General features: G+C 33.2%; 1 protein-coding gene across 1 annotated transcript; it reads right to left on the bottom strand.

Annotated features, from left to right (window-relative positions):
* Window positions 1-5,191: 5,191 nt before the first annotated feature.
* LOC130635900 (uncharacterized) lies at window positions 5,192-11,590 on the bottom strand. Its single transcript, XM_057445427.1, has 4 exons — window positions 11,160-11,590; window positions 9,467-9,524; window positions 6,601-6,707; window positions 5,192-6,114 (listed from the first exon to the last, which is right to left on the bottom strand). Exons 1-4 carry the CDS (start codon window positions 11,487-11,489, stop codon window positions 5,848-5,850), a joined length of 762 nt encoding a protein of 253 aa, XP_057301410.1. The 5' UTR covers window positions 11,490-11,590; the 3' UTR covers window positions 5,192-5,847.
* Window positions 11,591-15,179: the final 3,589 nt, after the last annotated feature.

Genomic DNA, 15,179 nt, shown 5'->3' on the forward strand with positions numbered 1-15,179 from the left:
AATGATATTGTCAATATCGCGTTTATTCCTTTATTCACACATTTTTTTGTATTTTTCTATATAATAATAACCGTATTTTGTCTGTCCGTGCGCCAGAAAATCGTCGTGTTATAAAAACACGAAATGCTGTATATAAAGGACGGTCGACCCCGTGGATTTATGAACGGGTAATTGACCAGTTCTATAATCAAAGTCGTATTTTGTCTGTTTGCCGGTGAGAATTCTGTGATAAAAAACAATTGATAACGTATTTTTTATTTAAAAAGAAGGGGTTCGTATAGCTACGTTTTTTTCTACCCCTTCCCAGCTTTAAAAACATAATGGCGATTCAGCAGTTTGCGTTGAATATTGTTAAAATTTCGCAATGCGGTAAATGAGACAATTTGGAAGGCTAAGATGCTTTATCGGTAAAGAAAGAGTCGAAAAAAAAATTAGTCGGCAAAATAAAAAGTTGGAAACAATATTGGTCACTTGGACAAAATTTAGAACTTTTCGCCGACTAAATTTTTGAATTTAGTCACTTTTTGCCGAATAAGTTTTTAAATTTAGTCACTAATAAAGAATAATTGCATAAAACTGATAAAAATTATCAACAAGGAAGAAAAATTGGCAAAAAGATGGTCGACAAAAAAGTCAAAAAAGAAGTTAGGTCGGAAAAAAAAATGTCGGAAAAAAAATTTAGTCGGTAAAAGTCGGAAAAAATTTTAGTTGCCAAAAAATATTTGTCAGCTAGCCAAAATTTAGTCACTTTTTGCCTACTTTTTTACTGATAAGGTATATATTTAACTCTTGGCGTGCCTGAACAGTTCTCGAGCGTAGTTGTGTCGCCTACAATTTTGCACGACAGCGACGGCTAGGCAATTTCGAATCAGTGTGGTTGGGAAGGATATTGAAGTTTGAACATTTTTTATTGAATATTTTCTTGAACAACACATTTTATATTTAATCAAGGTCTATTGTTTCTTCGCCTTAATCCCAACCTTCCTATCGTCCGACTCAACTTCTATCGAACATTCTTCGTCTGCTTCGCTTTCTTCTTCCCCTTCCTGTTGTCGAACTTATCCAACCTGCTTCTTAAAAACGAATTTTTTTGTCATCATTCTAAGTTGCGTGTGGACAAAAGTATAGTTGTATGTTTCACAGTATTTTTGAAGTGAATGAGAAATTCCTGCGACTTCTTTTTTATCTTTATCATTCGTCTTCACTGTTCGATTGTTCGTGCCACGAATTTTTTTTATTGTTTCCATCATAAAGATACACACACGCTTTAAAAACAAAAAACATGGAGCAAGTTATTAAATCATCGACGGTGGAGAGTTGCTAAAGATCTTTAATTTTCTAGTTAAAGAAAACAAGAAGCCCTGGGGGCTCTAAGAATTTCCGCTCTCTAGTAAAATATTTGATGACAACCTGCTAATGCGTTGTGTTATCGTGCCAAACATTCGAAGAGGTTTGGTGCATGAAGCTGAAGATAAAGCACACAAGTGACATTATAGCTTACAACAAACGCAAGCAAAATTAAACGTGTCATAATAAACTCACATTTTAAAAGAAATTGCTAACAAAAATACAGCTTATCATTCATGGTTGAAAGTCTTGCGATTGAAACGTTTATGGTCTTACACGGCATTTAGCATACCTTTTTTATTAACTGTGCTAATTTTTGTCAAAAATAAAGTAGTTTTAATTTTTGGACAAATTTTGGCCTGAAATGACATTTAGGTGACAAAATATCAAACTTTTGTATCATCATCATTTTCAGCATATTTTATTTGTTAACTGTACCAAATTTGGCCGAAATTGAAGTAGTTTTAAATTTTGGACCAATTTTGGCCTACAATAACATTTAGGTAACAAGAAATCAAAATTTTGATGTCACCATCATGTTCAGCATACTTTATTTGTTAACTGTGCCAAATTTTGTAGAAAACAAATACCAATTTTGGCCTGAAACGTCATTCAAATGAATTCCCAGTACTCAGAGAGCTTGGGTACGAAGTTTAAATCTGTGACGTTGCAATTGACCATTTGGGACAAGGTTAGTTAGTTAGTCAGTTATACCAATACTATCCTCCTCTCGAAGGAACGTGAAATCCCAGGGTCGATTTTTTCTCAAAAAATGCTCCGAAAGAAAAAAACGACGGTTTTAAAGAATTTCCTACGCCTTCAGGCGCGGAAATTCAAAAAAGAACCCAATATATTTTTTGTACCCATATCACGCAATTGATTGATCCATATATCCGATTTTTCTTTTGTGTCGTTAAACACGCTTGTTCATTTTGACGAGTTATTTCTTCCTCTACTTCGATGACAGGAGAAAAAATCAAAATTGAAATTTATTATAAACATTACAAAGTATTTCAGTAAGTTCACAAATGATAAATTGAATGGTCGTGGTTTTATCATCGCGATTCCTTGTTCGTTCGAGAAGGAGATAGCTGCGAGAACGAAAAAGAGAGGACTGTTGGGGACTTGATGCCTAATGTGTGCCAGCTATTAGAACAAACAAACAACAAAAATAAATATTGAAACAACAAACAATATAAAAAAACAATATAATAACTAAAACATAATGTCAAAGCTTGGCTTCGTCACATGCGAAGCTGAAGTCATCAGCTGGCTCCACGTTAACCTTCACAGAACGACTACCCCTCAGACACAACAAAGCAGAACGCATTATTACAAAACTTAATTTACATCTTATCCATGACATTATTCGTTCATACTTTTGTCCCGTCTTGTTAGCAATCTTTTCAGCGAGATGTTTGTGAAATATGGTACCTTCTTGACTCATACCTCCATTAATGGAAAAAACAAGTGGAGTGAATGAGCCATGTTCAAGGTTGATGACGCGGTCGTTATATTTCCTCTTCTTTTCGCTCTCGTGATTCCTATATATTGCTGCTACTGGAATGTTCGCTTGTGAGTTGGAGTTGACATTGGTAATTCGAACGTCGAAATAAGCGGATTGTCCCGGACGCCAAAAACCGCGAGCTCGTATATCTAGTCGGGCTTCATCATTTTCAACCGGTTGTAGTTTCGGTTCAATTTCAACGTCATTGCATGCCATTTTAAGAAGGTTTGCCTCAAAATCTCTTACGTTGTCGTGACGAATAGAAACAAATCCTCCCTTTTTGCAGTTCATGGCATGATTCGTATCGAATGGTTGTCCACATGCACACTTTGATGGTAAGTTCTTGACTTTACGATTATATCTTAAAGCCAATGCATCACGGAATTCGTCTTTTGATAAATCAAATCCTTGGTCTTTCAGGGGGAGGACAGTAAGCCAACTTGATGCGCCTTTTTCGCAATTCTGAGAAAGAACTCTTGACAATTTATTATCAAGTTCACTGATTACATTCTCACGTTCTTGTCTCTGTAAGGCTGTGACTAATTCCGTTCTGTCATGGCGAACTTGTCTTACATTGTCAGTTGCCGGAGATGTAAACGATCTTCGGGAAAACAAAGAAAACAGAAAGAAAAGGCAGATTTTGATTGAAAGAATGAAAAAAGGACGTTGCTGGTTATGTCTGAAGTTACAGTAACACTGAAGCAAGAAGATGGGCATCAAAGAGGTACCTAAATATTACATTCAAACGAGAAACATTCAGGAACTAGAAAATCAAATACCAAAACGCTCTGAACTGCGCAGCTGGAGATGGTTATTTCCCTGTCCTTCGAAGACAATTTTCCCTTATCTCGAGAAAAAACAAAAACATTTGAAAAACAGAATACTTATGTCCGTTTGCACAGCGTCCCATTTTACGCCACTGGCCAAAATTAACGCAACTTAGGGTCAACGTAGAAAGGACGATAAAAGATAGTTAAATTTTATGTTAGTTAACTTAGTATATTTTACCGCATTCAAACTGCAATAATCTGTGTAACCGTTCGTCTAAAACATATGATCCCAACCTCGTTCCCAGGGCTTTTTGTCTCTCATCGGCGGTGCGCTTCTTGATAGGTCGCAGTCTGACTTGCCCTGGGATCGAGGTTGCTTGTGATCCTATACATTTTCTTGATTAGTGTTTTAAGTTCGAATTTATGAGACTCATGGCTAAAGAAACTTTGTGAGCATTAGTGCGTCTTTTTTATTTTGTTCGTTTGTTTTTTGTTTTGTTTCGTTTGAAGCTCTACGCAATGGAGGCTGCTTACAAATGTCTGAATTTTTATGCGGATGGCGGCAGGTCATCGCTGTCATCACTAAAATTTAATTGACTTTTTTTTTACTAATTATTTGCCTATTTTTTCACGGGCTACTTCCGTGTCTGCCTGTAACAGGCCAAGGCGATATTTTGATTATCCTTTGATGTAGCCGGAAAAATTATGTCCTATTTCTAAAATTTCTAGACGTTACGGCACAACGTTAATGTATTTAATGTCGAAATCTTCTCTTAAAATTAGTGTAGTCACTGCATTGTACTTTTAAGTTCCAGGCCAAACAACATAAAAACGAGTAGAAATAACTGACTTTATCTCCTGCGTGGATAAGTAGGAACCTTCTGGGACGAAAATGGGACTAATTTTCTTAACTGTGTCAACCCACCAGTTTTACATCAGACGGGTTGATGACGTCATTAAAAACATTTAAATCTTAACATCTTTTCAACTATTCGTCAAAAGCATGCGATCCTATACATTTTTTTGGTCAGCATTTTATAGTCTACTTGATGGAGAGAGAAGGTAAACTAATTCCTAATTCTTTGCACATTAGGACGTCGGAAAAATCCTAGTAAATTTAAATCCTTAACCGTTTGGTAAAATTACAAGACCCCATACTTTTTCTAGACTTTATAGTTCGATACAATACAGGCAACAGGTAAGCAATTTTATGCATTGCTGACGTCAACAAATTATCTGTCACAACCTTTACTTTTTCCACTTTTCTTCCGCCTAAGTTGATTTTTCCTCAAACTTAACGAAACATCTTCTTATCACAGACATATACAATTAGTACAGACCAGAAGCTCTACAACCTGTTGTTACTCTCGTCATAACAAAAACAGTCGGCCAGCTTTTTATTATTTTGACAAATAATTTCACCTGAAAGTTAAAAATTATTTATAACGGTTTTCGACTTAAGTGCTTAGTATAAGAAAAACATGTAACCACGTGAATGGATCGCATCTTTTTAGGTAATATTCCTTTCAAAGCGACTTTCTTACAACATCGATAAAAACTAAAGAGAGGCACTAAACAACTTTATTTTGCGGAAATTATTTAAATAAATACAGTTTAAAAACACATTCGAGCTATGTTGAGTCAAAAAATTAATTGTAGTGCAGTGCATATAACATAATCAAATGATTTTTTACTATATAATTTTTATTTTACATGATTATTTACATAATTCCTTGTCCCGAATATGTTACAATATGCACAAAAAAAGGGTGTTTTTACAGAATGGAAGTAGAAAGAATTTGCGTCCTTATTTAACAATCGTTTCGATTAATTTCTGTTTTCGTTTTAAATATAGCGGTTCTGTAAAGGTAAACAAAACATAATAATTAGCTGTTCTTACGGATTTTTTTGTGTATTATGAACGACGTTTTTTCTTAAGCAAATTTTATCGTGTACAACAACAGAAGACCTCCTGAACATAATTTCGCGTCCAGAAGTTTCGTGAAGTTAATATATGAATATTTCGGCACACGTGAATGAAGCTTTTACTGTACTTATGTATTTTCTAAAAAAACGATTAAGGAAGTTAAACTTTTCTAAAAACTTCTCATATTGCAGTTTCTTCATTCTATTACTGCTTCTGCAAAGTCAGCATTTTATATTACAATGTTAGCTATGTTTCGTGTAGCTAAACACCTCCTTGTGTGCAAGTGGCCTTGACTTCTAATAATAGCTGCCACGTTGCAACAAAAGAACACTGAACTGGCATTTCTCTGGTGACATTTTGAACTGAATATTGTCACCATAAGATGCAACAGTAAGATGATCGCCCTTCTGAAGCTTCACGACACTTGATATAGAACGCGTGCAAACTTCTGGACAGGTGGTCACTGGTACAGATGCTAGAACCAACCTGTCCCGACGATTTTTGCAAATGTAAAAGTCCATTATACTTCTTTTAAATGTGCCCTTATTGTGAAAGAAGGACATCTAAAGAATATGGAATTGAAAGTTATAATAACAAACAATGAATTAACACAAGTGTAAAGAGATGACTATTGTTTGTATAGAAAGACTAACGTATCGATTTAACCATCGAAAGTTGATTGTCCTGTTTCTTTAACCGAATAAAGTGAAAAAAGTTATTTTTTTTTGCACTTCACAAAAGACAAATCGTTATAGATGCCTTGCCAATGTGTACATATGTTTACAAGAGGGTTCACACATCGTTCTTTTGCGTGAGAAAGCAGGATCAGATAATGTAGACTTACCATTATTGAGAATCGTCCAATTTTTTAGAATTACAAGAAACACTGAAATATATATTTTTTTACCAATATTCTTCTTTCTTTAATTTTTTTTAATGTGTATTTATTTGACTTTCGTGGTCTGTTGCTTTTTAACGAGTGCGCATGTCCATTATTTTAAACGAAAATCAAAAGCGTCACGTCACTTATAAAGTCGTCTAAATTGTACCTGAGCATAAACCAAATAAATTCCGGGTGTGCTGATGACGATAGAATCTTTGATAAAATTAATGTGGCTAGTATTAAACACGAGTCTCCAGTTCAAAATTGGACGACCTGTAAAAAAAAAACTTGAAATGAAATTACAATAATTTAGACTAACATCGGTTTATATAGATTTTGTATAATTTCTACAGTTTTTGTATGATTTTTAGTGATTTTCTATAAGAACTAGCTGAGAGGAGTCACATAATTTAAGAACAAACGCTTTCACAGGCAAGGATTGTAAAGATGTAAAAAAAATTGCGACATTTTTGAAAGTTACTTCGCAAGAAAGTGCAATTGCAAATCATATCCTGTCGCAACTAAAGAAATTAAAAAAAAGCGAATATGTACTTTAAATTTATATTTATTTGTTATTTTTATTTATGATTTACTTTATAACTTCTACTGTGGCTGTTATTAATATATTCATCAACGAAATCATTTACAAACTTAAATGCACTCTTGATAGAAAATATACCTGGTGTCAAATTAATGTTATTTTTTCCTTCGAAGATACTAAAGTCATTAAGGAACTTGAAAATTGTGGGCATAAACATTTTCAATAAAAATATTACATTTCCCAAAAATAAAACTTCGCGAATTGAGTTTTAGAATTCGCAAAGAATAACATTCTTAAAAATCCCCCGGCAATTCACATTGTACATTTATTTGAGCCAGGAGGCTAGAATACCATGTCCTCTAATTTTTTTAAATAAATTCTGAAGCATAGTGTTTCAGGAGTTGAACAGGATTCCCACCCTTTTTTCAAAACAAAATTTGAGAAGAGTTGAGGACTTCTGAGGAGATCTTTGTGATTTTTAAGGAGCTTCGTTAACAAAATTGAGGAGATTTGAGGAGAAAAACTTGCACTTGTAAAAAGGAAGGAACACACGGACTGGCATCTCAATATTTTCTTTGCTTCAAATACAAACACACAAAAAAAGTAATGTTTGCAGGTCAAAGCAACCAAAAATTGTGGTGATTCAAAATAAATAATATGAAAATTAGCATACATAAAAAATAACCAAATGTCAAAATTTTATTGAGGAGATTTGAGAAAACCCGAATTTCAAAATAACTTGAGGACATTTAAGGGGAATTGAGGAGAACTTTTGAATTTAAGGAGATTTAAGAAGTTATGAAGAGCCCTGTTGAAATCTGGTGACTTTTCATCATGTTTATTTAACCTTAGGATGGTATGAAAATTTTTGATAGACCTCACGACTGTTGTCATGGTGAGTCATGGATTAACAGGAGTACAGAAAGAAAATTAGACAAAGGTTTTTTTGGTTAAACAACTTTATTAATGAGTTAACTTTGAAACCCTTACAAAGGATATCCTTATTTAATAACCAATACAAAAGCAAAAAAAAACACTAGATTTTTAAGCCAATGGGAATTAAGCATATTAGGTGCATCTAGAGTCCAATTAGGGTTCATAAAGACTTTTAATAGTATTAAAAAAATTTTTACCTTTAGCTCTTTTAATAAATTAATAGTATAACTAGTCAATAAGACCCGTGGAAAAATCCACTTAGGCAGGATAACAGAGAAAAACAACCGTCATTTAAATTTTGCTGACGTCAGCACTGACCCGTCTAAACCCACCAAATTTTTTTTTTAGAAATTTTTATACCTGTTGCCTTCATCGTATAGATCTTGAAACGCTGATCAAGAAAATGTATAGGATCATGTACTTTTGATAAATGGTTGCAGAGAAGTTATTTGGGCTCAAATTTTTAAGTGTACTGTAACGGCTTCATTAATTTAATATAGGATATTGACGTTAAAGTAGTGTTATTGACGTCACGCCGTAACGTCAGAAAATTTAACATATTAGACATTTTTTAGGTTACTTCAAAGAAAATTTCGCTAAGATCAAAGGAAAATGAAGATATCCACTTTGCCTGTTACAGACACACAGAACTGGCGTATTATTATATAGATGATTTGAATTATTTTTTTTTAAGTAATATGAAATTATATAATATAGATGAGAGCTAAGCAATAGATGACTCAGCTTTTTTCTCGGAAACGCGCACAGCATGTTTACGTAGGCTACCGCTATTTACAAGGAAATCATGGTACTTATTTTAAACTTATTAATAAACGTTATATTAAAAAGCTCTCACAGGCTAAAAGATTACGGACTTTGCACTTCCTGTGCATGATACAAATGGAACAATATAAAAGCTATCTAAAACTTTGCTACTCTAACAGACAACAGCAACACGGCTCGAAATAATTGTGCCTTATTGATTCAGTTAAAAGGAATAATCATGCCGTAACTAAAAATAGATATAAATATTCCATGAAGTACAAAACGTGTTATGTAAAATATACCATTATTTTAGCTCATGACAATATTTCGGCAAGTAACTTCCTGAACTAACATGAAACATAAATACATGTGCATATATAACTGGATAGCTATCTATAAGATATGTTAAAACTTGCGAACTGGCAATTTCTTTGTTAAACTTTATTTTGTATAAATATATTTCATATGCAAAGTGATATTATGTTGATGATGCGATCCGTTTCTGCGTCTGCATACAAACGTGAATGTCGCTAGAGAAAATTGATTACTGGTTGACGGTTGTTTATTTAATCATATAAAATAACTTTTAAAAAGCATGCTAAATAAATTTGACTTTAGTACAGTAAGCAAAATAACATCGCGTGTCGTTTTTTTACGTGGGAAAAACTTTTTCCCGCCAAATGCATAAAGGAAATTTTCGATGTGATAGCAAGATTAAAAATTTCTGCGCCTACCTTTTGTTATTTGTTCATATTTGTAGTTTTAAAGTATTCTTTAATATTATACAAACCTCCTTTGGTCTTCACGGATTGATTATTTTTTCCACATAAAGTTAAAGCAACGATTCCCTACAAATAATAAAGAGCTATTTTAAAGCATTTTTTTGATACAAATACTATAAGAACATTTGAAGTTGAAATTTAAGAAGCTTCTACATATGGACCCTAAAGACTTACCCCATTTCAATTTCAAACCGCTATGAAATATCGCTTTGTGTTTACATGAAGTTTTTCATATCGAGGTTGTGTGAACTGCACATGCGCAATAACATAATATTTTCTCTTCTTTTTTGCTTTTTTTGTAAAAGGTTTTTTGTCATGTTAAACCTTCCGATATTAATTAAATTTTTTTTGCTGTAGCTTCGCAGTATGAAAAATGCTAAACCTGAAACTTGATTGTGAATGGTGAATTGTATTTCTAGTATTTAGTATTCATGCAGAGCATGGGTGTCTTAGTAAAATTTAAATTCTTGACTCACATTCGAGATAAGATCAAAAGGCCCTTTTAGACCGCGAACTATTCGATAAATTATACATTAAGTTTACTAAAAATAGAATACTTAACGGAATAGTTAGTGTTTGCACCGAAAATTATTGAAAAATTATTAACAGAAGCAAAACGATATCCGATAGTACATGTGGCTCCAAATTTAGCATCTATCATGCTGAAAGTTTCACTTTTAAAGTGAAACTAAGCAGCGATGACGGAATGAAAAATGCTTTGACGTAACAAATTCAACATATGAGGAATAATTTATTGGATAGCAGAAAAAATATATCTCCGAAAAAAAATAAAAATGTACACTTAATTTGAGCAGACGAAAGACAGTAAGTAGGATTCTCTGTGTAAAGTTCCAAGCACTATTCAGTTATCGGCCTGAGTAACACCTGACGGGTGAGGCAGGGGGGATGGTCATTTTGGTACATACTGTTATATAAATTTCGAGGGGGGGAGGGGTGTGGATAAGACAGAGATCTTTTTTTATTACGGATATTTTTAGTTATTTTAGTATATAAACTACATCTTGAATTTTTTCTTGCCTCTGGACTTGACGAATTTGGGTGTTACGTAATAATTAAATGGCCCCTAAATTTGGAAGGGATTTTGCTCAACTCTAGTTCAACGGTTAGTTAGTGTATCATATAATGAATTAAAACTTATCAATCGTTTAATCGCGACCTGCCATGACTATAAATGAACACTTATGGTATAATTCAATACTATATTAAATAATACATAGGCTTACAAATATGCAATAGAAAAGCTGAAACGAGCTTATTAAATCGAGTTGTATTGATTTTTTCATTAGTAATAAAAATCCTAAAGCTATGTTTACCCGTTGTGGATAGAGTTCAAGTTTTATTTAGTTTCTCTTAGTTTGCAGTGGATTTTTCTACGAAGCTTTTCTACAACGTGTAAACATGGTCTTCTAAAGCTAATAAAAATACAGCGTAAGTTGGAAAACAGAAACACGAGATATATAAAATCAGTCAAAATAAAATTAATCAACAACTTTTTTTAGAAAGCGAAAGTTGGAAAGGTAAAAAAACCAGTGCTAAAACAGGTCATACATATTTCAATTTCTCAGACAGATGAACATTAATTCCGCTATATATTAGTAATATTATTATTTTGATATTAGGATAGGGAAAAATTTCAAAACTGATACATTAAAAGGCATTAAAACGAACTTATCCAGTTACCTTGTTCGTTGAATCCCATTTTTGTTGTTCCAGTGCCTTCAGTTTCTGTGCGTAATTCTCCAATAAGTTTGCATACGATAATGCATGTTTCTTCACCTTGTTCAACAATGTCATATACGAAGAAGTCTCCTTGATCAAGCTCTGTATGCGATCTCTCTCTGTGTTTATTTTCTCCAAACTTTCGTTCAATGTCTTTTCTGACTTTGTGTATACATAACCAACCCAAGTAAGCAAGCAAAAAAACAGAAATGTAAAGAGAAGTGGAAGACACAGCTTTTTACAGTATGAATGTTGTTTCTTTCTTTCATCTGTAAGTAATGTCGAATGCATTTTCGTTTGATGTTGTACTTACGTACTTTCACTTAAGTTAGAGGCTCTAAGTTAGTTCAGCATAGCAAACTTTTTTTCCATACAGATTTATTCAGACGTGTTAATAACAAAGCCGTTATAAATAGAACATATTTAAAAGAGCGAATCAAATCTCTTCTTATTGTTCACAAATAAAAATGGCGGAGGTAAATGTAAACAAAGTTAAACAAAAGTATTTTCAGCTGCTGTACAGAAGTGTTTAAGTGGACATTATTTTTATAATAGAAATTTTACCAGATTTTACCGAAAAATAAGAATAAAAATACTATAGGCTATAGGCTCAAATTTTTTTAAAACCAAGAACCAAGATCTGACTTTTGCTATAAGAACAAACCATGATTTGAATTCTCTGCAATTCTTTCTCAATCCATGGGGTGCTCGATCTAGCGATTGCTTGTAGTCGTTTCTTTTTCCTGGCTTCAATTGTTCGTGAACGCAATTATAGAGCTCCACTGATACACAACCTATTTTTTCATATAAACACAAATTGCGGAGAAATTTAAGAAAAAGGACCATAAACAAGAACAAAACGATGCTGAATTCTGGAGTTGTGTTCTTACTGTTAAGAACAAAATAAGAACAAATCAGGCTAAAAATGGCCAGACATATTAGAACAGCCAGCCTTATGCCAAATCTATATTATAATACCCGTATACGTCTGTCTGTCTGTCTGTCACGCAAAATGGTGGCTTAGCTGCGCAATAGCGGGAAGCACGCAATGCAGTATGAAAAGGACAGGCGAACCCGTGGATTTTCCACGGTCTAACGACTAGTTTTACTAATTCTTGTATAAAAAAGTTCTATTTCGGGACAGCTCGACAACAGGTCAGTCATGATTTTTTGCAAGGTATCCCAGATCCAGTTGTTGTTGTTTTCCAGGGCGTTCTGTGAAAAATATTTGAAGGCAGATTCAGAATCTTTAACTTTGACTTGCATACAGGTGGCGAATTCAAATCGCGAATGTTGTGGCAACGTTATCTAAGCTAAATAAAAGTTAAGAAAAGTCACAAAATTTGAAGGTGTAACTATAAACACATAAAAAAGCTTAGGAGGGGGATCAAGACCCCAGCACGAATAGGCCTAAGCTCTATACTATATAAGCAACAGGTAAACAAACTTGCAAAAAATAATTCTTGTATGGACAGGTCTTTGCTGACGCCATCAAAAGTGACGGTTCTTTTTTTCATTGTTCGCGTCCCTATTTGGGTTTTTTCACGGACACTATGGTCTAGCTGAAGTTAATACATTGGTTTGACGTCAATACTGTTACTATTATTAGTGAAGCCATAAGTGAGGCCATGGCCTTTAAGTGGACGACGGGTGGAAATAAGTGACGTCACCTCCCGCGTGAGATCAATTTTAGGTCAATTTCCCAAAGCTGAGTCAATCCACCCATTTCGAAACCGACGGGTTGATGATGTGTTTAAGAAGCCCTGATACCTCCTTAACCGTATATTTAGTAAAAAATGACCTATTATTTATGAACATGTCCTAATGGCTTATAAACAGTTTAGCCACGCGCTACGGGAAAATAGCGACCGAGGTTGTGACGTCATGACCCAAACGCAGAGAGGTCTATGCAAACAACCGGGGTTGCTTTTACCAAAAATGTAGAAAAAACACCTCAAATTGAAATGTATAATGATATGTTGTTTCTGTATATTGCATACTATAGTTTCTGATTACATTTCCCAAAAAAAATTGCCATGTTGCTATATAGAATCTATAATCATGTATTTCAGTGGTACATACACCATTTTCTCCCACAAAAAACAAGCCAATTTTCTAATTTTAAACAAACTAATTTTTGCAAGGTGCATAAGTTTTTTTGAACTTTTCTGTCGTAATGTATAACGAATTTATGCGCAATAAAAGTTCATTTAACGTGTTGCAAACGTTTAGGATTTTTGCCAACTGAATAGCCGGGAGACACAGCGTAATTTTTCTTACCACCGGGAAATAACTCGAAAAAGAAAGCTTAGTTAACTAGGCTACCAACTGAACGGTTAAATATTTTTGGCTTGAAAGAATTATCAAAGGAAACCGACGGATGGTAAAAATTCAAAGTCGCGCCGGTTCATTTTAAACAAAGATATTTGTGCATTTCCAGTTTTCGTGAGAAGGAAAGTGTGCAAAAATAGAACGTGATCCAAGGTAAGTTATTTTTAATAACTTACCTTGTTTTACTTTTTCAATTTTTACCATGTTATGACAAGGTAAAAATTTTGTGTTATTATTTAGTGTGGAACAGCTCTGACGCAATTGAAGAAGAAATTATGCAGAGAAATCGCAAATGATAACAACATAACTACTGAATGTGAAAGCTCTCAAAAAACAGGAAAGACCAAAAAGAAGAGAAAGTGTGGTGTCATGATTTCATCATCCTCAAAGTGATTGAATTTTCGAGCTCGTCTTTTCCTTTTTGAACGTTTTTTTGTTTGTTTAGAATTTCAATTATCATTATATAAGCAGCTACTGGCGCTTCGACTTTATTTTTAACTTATTTGTAGCAACAATTCTTTTTTAAAATACACACGGGCAATAGCAAAACAAAAATTTTGACAGAAAAATTTCCAATGTTTCTAAAAAAATATTTCACTGTGTATTCCCGCCTTAATATAAACATCAAACCAGTTAATAGCACAAAATGAAAATTTGCAAAATTCAATTACTTTGTTGTGATCTATAAGTTCTCTTTACCAAAAATTTTAATCCGAATTTTCAAAAAAGATCGGTTAGTAAGGTGTATATTTTAAATCAGCATAGATTGCTTTTCTGGTAATATTGTATGCGGTCCTTTAACTGTTTTAAATTGCATATATAAAGAAACTAATATGAGGTATTGCGGTGTTACATTTATCATTCTCTCTCACAAAAATTTCCCCAAAAGGGAAAGAACAGTTTTTGAAACAATTCTTTTGTCTTTATCCGAAAAATCTTAAACGAAATGTCAGAAACCGCAGTAAATTTCTATCTGAAAAAATAAGTCAAACTTGTATTATTGTCAAAACTTTACTCCTCCAAAAAAATTTACACAAAGTGCAAAAAAAAAATCAACAGTTAACGACACAATAAAAATATTAAAAATTCAATTATTTAAACAATGGTTTGCAAGAAGTATATAAATTTTAAATCAACGTTTTTTTTGCATTGCCTAATTTTTCCACAAGCTCAACATCTTTTTGTCATTTATCATTCATTTTTGTTTTAAATATTTACGGAATCAGGTTTTAAACGTTGATTAACGAGTAAACCATTGAGAACGAATTAACGAATAGATTATTGAAGATTTTTTATATGTTGTCCCGGTGCAACTGTAATGTTGAATCCATTGACTTCAATGAACTGCTTCGCAAAATACACAAATAAAAAATAGACGTGTATAAAGTCATCAATTTTTAAAAGAAGTCGGTGATAGTAAGCTAAAATTTGTTGGTTTTTATATAAAGCTTTTGGGTTGCATTAAAAATTTTAAGTAACAAATACTTTTTATTACATTTTCATGAAGCTGTATGATATCGCATCCTAACTTGATTATTATTTTAATTAGCTATTTTCTTCTTTACCAAATGTAACACTTCTTTCAGTGGGCATAAATTTTTATTCTTCGAGCGCTAAAATTTGTCACTATTCCTAAGCTTTGTTGGGTTT

Source organism: Hydractinia symbiolongicarpus, chromosome 3 (assembly GCF_029227915.1).
Source record: "Hydractinia symbiolongicarpus strain clone_291-10 chromosome 3, HSymV2.1, whole genome shotgun sequence".
Lineage (NCBI taxonomy): Eukaryota > Metazoa > Cnidaria > Hydrozoa > Anthoathecata > Hydractiniidae > Hydractinia > Hydractinia symbiolongicarpus.